We start from the raw sequence: 4,810 nt of genomic DNA, 5'->3' as shown, positions 1-4,810 counted from the left end.
TTTTTTTATCCTAATAATCTATTTATGACCATCTCATTTCTCCATACGTAAAGTGGGTCTAAACCTTTGACACTAGAATATGTAAGACCTAAATATCACAAGATCCTAAATATTACTCCCTTCGTTTCATAATATAGTGAATATAGATATTTTGAGAAGTTAAATGTCACAAATTTAGAACAAGTTTAATTAATCAAACACGTTATTGCACAATTTAACAATAGTTGCTAATTTGGGAAACAAAAGAGCCAATGAGTTAGAGCTCACACTTAATCAATCGAACACGTTCAATAACTAAAGAGAGCTAGTAGACTTAAACATGGCTCTATAAAAAAAACACTCTAAACAAAGACTACTGCTATTATGTATAATTTATCAAAGCCGTTGACATGATGCCCTATGCCTTGTCGTTGTCCGATGAGATGTTGTCTATTTGTCCGGACGTCGCGTCGTCGACATCGGACTTTGTGTCCCCCATGATGAGTTCGGCGTCTTGATCGAGCACTACGTTATCCCAATGGTGGAAGTAGTGCGGTGCCAGAGATTGTGTTGGTACTCCATCGTCAAATCATTCATGGCTCGCCGTCGTTATCCTCATACCGATCTGCCGCCGCTGCCACTAGCGGTATGCGCTACAGTTAGCACCGTTGTGCCATCCATCCCATCCGTGGGTCGCGTAGCGTACGTGTATAAGTCCATGCGCCACCAGGCTCTGGTCTCCTTCCTGCTTCTTGCATGCTCAGTGTGTGCTCTCACAATTTTTTTTTTTTGAAAAGGAGGATTGCCCTCGGCCTCTGCATCGAATCGAAGCATGCAACCATTTTATTAACAAAGATCCGACAAGTATGTATTGCGATACAAAAACGCATCAAAAACAGTATAAAAGAGGAGAACCCAAAAGCCACATCAGGCTAAAAATAGGACTAGATGCCTATACACCAATCCTATTGTTGGACGGCTATCCAAACCGGTTGTATGTACCCCGTGCTATTGTCGCGCATCAGTTGCACGCATAAGCCATATGCTCCTTGGCTTCCGCACAACTAAGTAACAACCATGTGCGGATCCAGCAAGTAGCTCTGAAGATAAACTGCACAAGATTGTTAATATTCTTTATGTTAAAAACCACATCATTTCAATAGTTCCATATGGCCCAAAGTAATGCACACACTCTAACTCGACTCTGCGCCGTTAACTTAGGCACTCACGCTGCCTACTGCTCCAAAATTTTCCAATTTGCATCCAATCCTTGTCTTTCTCTAAATCCTTGCTCACCTCAATCTCGAACAACCGAACTCATGCAAGGCCACTGCTATGACCAAGAAGTGAGCGGGAACTTCTAGCCGTCGGACGCCACGGGTGACGAGCGGATAAGAGGAAGGCGGGCAACGAGGCAGAGGTTGCAGTGCCGCGGGAGGGGGGGGGGAGGGTGATCACCGATCCGAGATTTTTAGGTTGGTCGGTTTCTTGGCTAGGTGGCGAACATGGAGCCCACTGGAGCTCGAGCTATCCTGTAAAGGATACCCCTTAACTAGTGATTTCGGTAGTAATGATACACCACTAATGTCAGTTTAGGAATCACTATTTATGTTTGTTCCCGGTCTGATCTTCTCTGAGTACCATGGTTTGTGCTCGACAAGTCATTATTTTGCCGAAAAGAATTTAGTGTGGCAAAGTTGTGTGTCTGGATTCTTATTTGTAATAATCCTCACATCTTAGTGTTGAAACTGAAATTTTCCTTGTGTTACTAGTTTTAATTATACTTGGAGTGCTCCACCCGGTGTGCACTCTGCTGGCAAATTCTGGAAAAATCCATATTTTTTGGGAAGAAATAGTAACTCGTTGATACCGATTGGAAGTTAAAAAGAAAAAGAAAAACAATCAAACAAAGAAACAACAAACACCCGTACGCACTTGTCATTACATTCATTAACCCTTTACTACAATATATGATAACTTCTGTGTACATTACATGCCTATGCATTATGTAAGCATGCATCTTTCTTTATCTATCATGGGAGTGACAACGGCCAAAATCATCTCATTGATCCGCCAACTCCTGCTGCTTCTTCAACACTTGGAACGTTAGCCCACTCTTATCGTCCACGGCAGCATCAATGGAGATTGTCGAGCCTGCACAGGCTTCTCCATCGACCAGCATGTCCGAGAGAATCGTGATCACGTGATTATGCATCCACCTTCTAATGGGCCTTGCGCCGTCGACCTATGAGCTTGAAGGGTTAAAAACTGGACCATGGATCTTCATCGTGTGATGGTTATTGAAAAAAGCTATATATAGTTATATATACTCACCGGGTCATGTGATTCTGACAGAATGACGTCTAGGGCCGCATCAGTTGCAAGTACAGAGACACCCTTGTTAGCTACTGTCGAAATGACATTATTCATCTGGATTTTCACAATCTTCCTTAATTCATCGTGCGAAAGTGGCTCGAATATCACAACCTTACTTAGTCTATTGATAAGTTCAGGCTTGAAGCGCTTCTTAACCTGCATGAACAAGTGTACATAAGATGATCATTGGCTTGCCAATCGAGGACGTTACAAGGATAGTTGGGATTCGCAAACCTGATTCATGAGGATATCTCTTTCAGATTTGATTGCATTTTCGCCCGTAATTCTCGATGGTAGGTGCTCTGCTCCGATATTTGAGGTCATAATGATGATAGTGTTCTTGAAATCTACAACTTGCCCTTTGCCATCGGTCAACATACCATCGTCGAGCAGCTGGTGAAAAACCTTGAATACCGAGGCATTTGCTTTATCCACATGGTCGAAAAGGATAACACTATATGGGAGCCTCTTGACTTTCTCGGTGAGTTGTCCATATTCTTCATAGCTTTAGAAAATCAAATAATGTTTTTGAGATATGTGTGTGCCTAGAAACAAGAAGTGTATATCAAGTTTAAGAATCAAACCTTCGAGATCCTCCGGTGAGACGTGACACAGATCCACTGTCAGTATATTCTGACATATCAAAATGAATCAACGCCTTTTCATTGTCAAATATCTTCTCTGCGAGGGCTTTAGCAAGTTCTGTCTTTCCGACGCCAACCGGGCCCAAAAAGAGGAATGCACTTATCGGTTGTCCGATTTGATCAAAACCGACCCTAGAACGTAGGACTGCCTGCGCAACCAAATTAACAGCTTCATCCTGGCCAATAACACGCTCATGCAATTTTTTCGCTAGGTGGAACAACTTGTCGTTATCCTCTTGGTCAAGTGTAGCGAGAGGAATTTTAGTCCATCGGCTCACAACCTTCGAATAAAATTTTGATGTAACAAACACATCACATTATTAACATACGTGAATCTTCGTAAAAAGTAAAACATATGCAAATTAAGTATTCATATATATGTTTATTTGGGACTTACCCGTGCTACATGTCCAGGGCTAACAACAATTTCCGCGGTCGTTTGTTTGTCCGCGTGCATCTTTGTTGTGGCGCATGCCTCATCCATAAGGTCAATTGCTTTATCAGGGAATTTGCGGCCTGGCAATGATCAAATACATCAATTAATTATCTTCAACATAAATAAACAATCGTATAGTTTTCCATAATTAAGTGACTATAAGCGTAAACTGATTTCTTGACGTATGTATACGTACCTGTAATGTAGCGGGCAGCGAGATGTGCAGCGGCTACAATAGCATCGTCCTGGATTTTCAAGCCATGGTGCTCTTGGTACCTGTGCTTCAGCCCCTGCAGGATGGCAACGGTCGCATGCACACTCGGCTCCTCGACGACAACCTTCTGGAACCGCCGCTCGAGCGCGGCATCTGTCTGAACATACTTTTCATATTCTTCGGAGGTCGTGGCGCCCACGCAACGGATGCGGCCGCGGGCCAACGCAGGTTTGAGGATGTTGGCGGCGTCTATGGGGCCTCCTTTGTCGCCGCCGGCGCCAACGACCATGTGCATCTCGTCGATGAACAAGATGACCTTGCCTTCCGCCTCCTCTGCCTCCTTGATGACGTCCTTGATGCGCTGCTCAAACATGCCGCGCCAGTGCGTCCCGGCCATCATGGCCCCCATGTCAACCTCCACGATGCGCGCGCCGGCAAGCGTGTCGGGGACGTTCCCGGCGGCGATGCGCTGCGCGAGGCCCTCGACGATGGCTGTCTTGCCGACCCCTGCGGGGCCGACGAGCGCGGCGCAGTTCTTGATGCGCCGGCAGAGGATGCAGACGAGGCGGTCGATCTCGTCGTCGCGGCCGATGACAGGATCAGTCGTGGCGGCGTCCAAGGTCCTGAGGCTGCCGGTGGCATCCAGGGGCTTGATGCCGATGAGTTGGTCGTAGTTGGTGTCCGAAGGGCGTCTGTGGTACATGAACTCGTCGAGCAACGTCCATGTTGCCCAGGCTAGAGCAGTACTGGCAACGGCCGATGCTCCGATGAAGAGCATGCTTTCCGGGGAAGACCACGGCATAGCACCAACTGGAAGTGAAGAAGAAGGTGCCGAGAAGAGTGTTCGATTTGTTTCGATACGATTCGACGTGCAGGTGCAGCACAAGACCGTTAATCGCCGTCTGTCTAATATATTGCGATGTGCCGCACAGGATGTATTTATGAGTATACGACAGATCTCTTCCAATCCGTCTCTGTGTATACAACGACCACATCTCGCAAATTTTAATTGGTATTGGAGTTGGAAATTGGTTGTGGATTTTGTAGGGAAAAGTAAGGAACGTCTCTTCGTCCGTTCCTTTCCAACAACCCTACGTCGCCCAGATAAGAGGTGGAGCCAACAGCATCTCTAGCCGAAATATAGAGATGTAAACGGCCGAG

The 4,810-nt window shown here is 45.8% G+C and overlaps 1 protein-coding gene across 1 annotated transcript; it reads right to left on the bottom strand.

Moving 5' to 3' along the window:
* Positions 1 to 2,041: 2,041 nt before the first annotated feature.
* Positions 2,042 to 4,537, bottom strand: LOC125522231 (chaperone protein ClpB1-like). Its single transcript, XM_048687316.2, has 6 exons — positions 3,632 to 4,537; positions 3,397 to 3,515; positions 2,940 to 3,280; positions 2,590 to 2,860; positions 2,314 to 2,511; positions 2,042 to 2,224 (listed from the first exon to the last, which is right to left on the bottom strand). Exons 1-6 carry the CDS (start codon positions 4,449 to 4,451, stop codon positions 2,042 to 2,044), a joined length of 1,932 nt encoding a protein of 643 aa, XP_048543273.1. The 5' UTR covers positions 4,452 to 4,537.
* Positions 4,538 to 4,810: the final 273 nt, after the last annotated feature.

Source organism: Triticum urartu, chromosome 7A (genome assembly GCF_056163025.1).
Source record: "Triticum urartu cultivar PI428250 chromosome 7A, HENAU_Tu73, whole genome shotgun sequence".
NCBI classification, from domain to species: Eukaryota; Viridiplantae; Streptophyta; class Magnoliopsida; order Poales; family Poaceae; genus Triticum; species Triticum urartu.
The sequence above is the reverse complement of the archived record's forward strand: the minus strand, read 5'-3'. Positions and strand labels throughout refer to the sequence as shown.

Excerpts from the sequence above, each read along its gene's own strand:
- LOC125522231 (XM_048687316.2), bottom strand. The coding sequence starts at position 4,451 with ATGCCGTGGTCTTCCCCGGAAAGCATGCTCTTCATCGGAGCATCGGCC. Across the intron at positions 3,516-3,631 it reads CGCTGCCCGCTACATTACAG|GCCGCAAATTCCCTGATAAA; the intron begins GTACGTATACAT and ends GATCATTGCCAG. Across the intron at positions 2,225-2,313 it reads TGTCAGAATCACATGACCCG|GTCGACGGCGCAAGGCCCAT; the intron begins GTGAGTATATAT and ends TCAAGCTCATAG.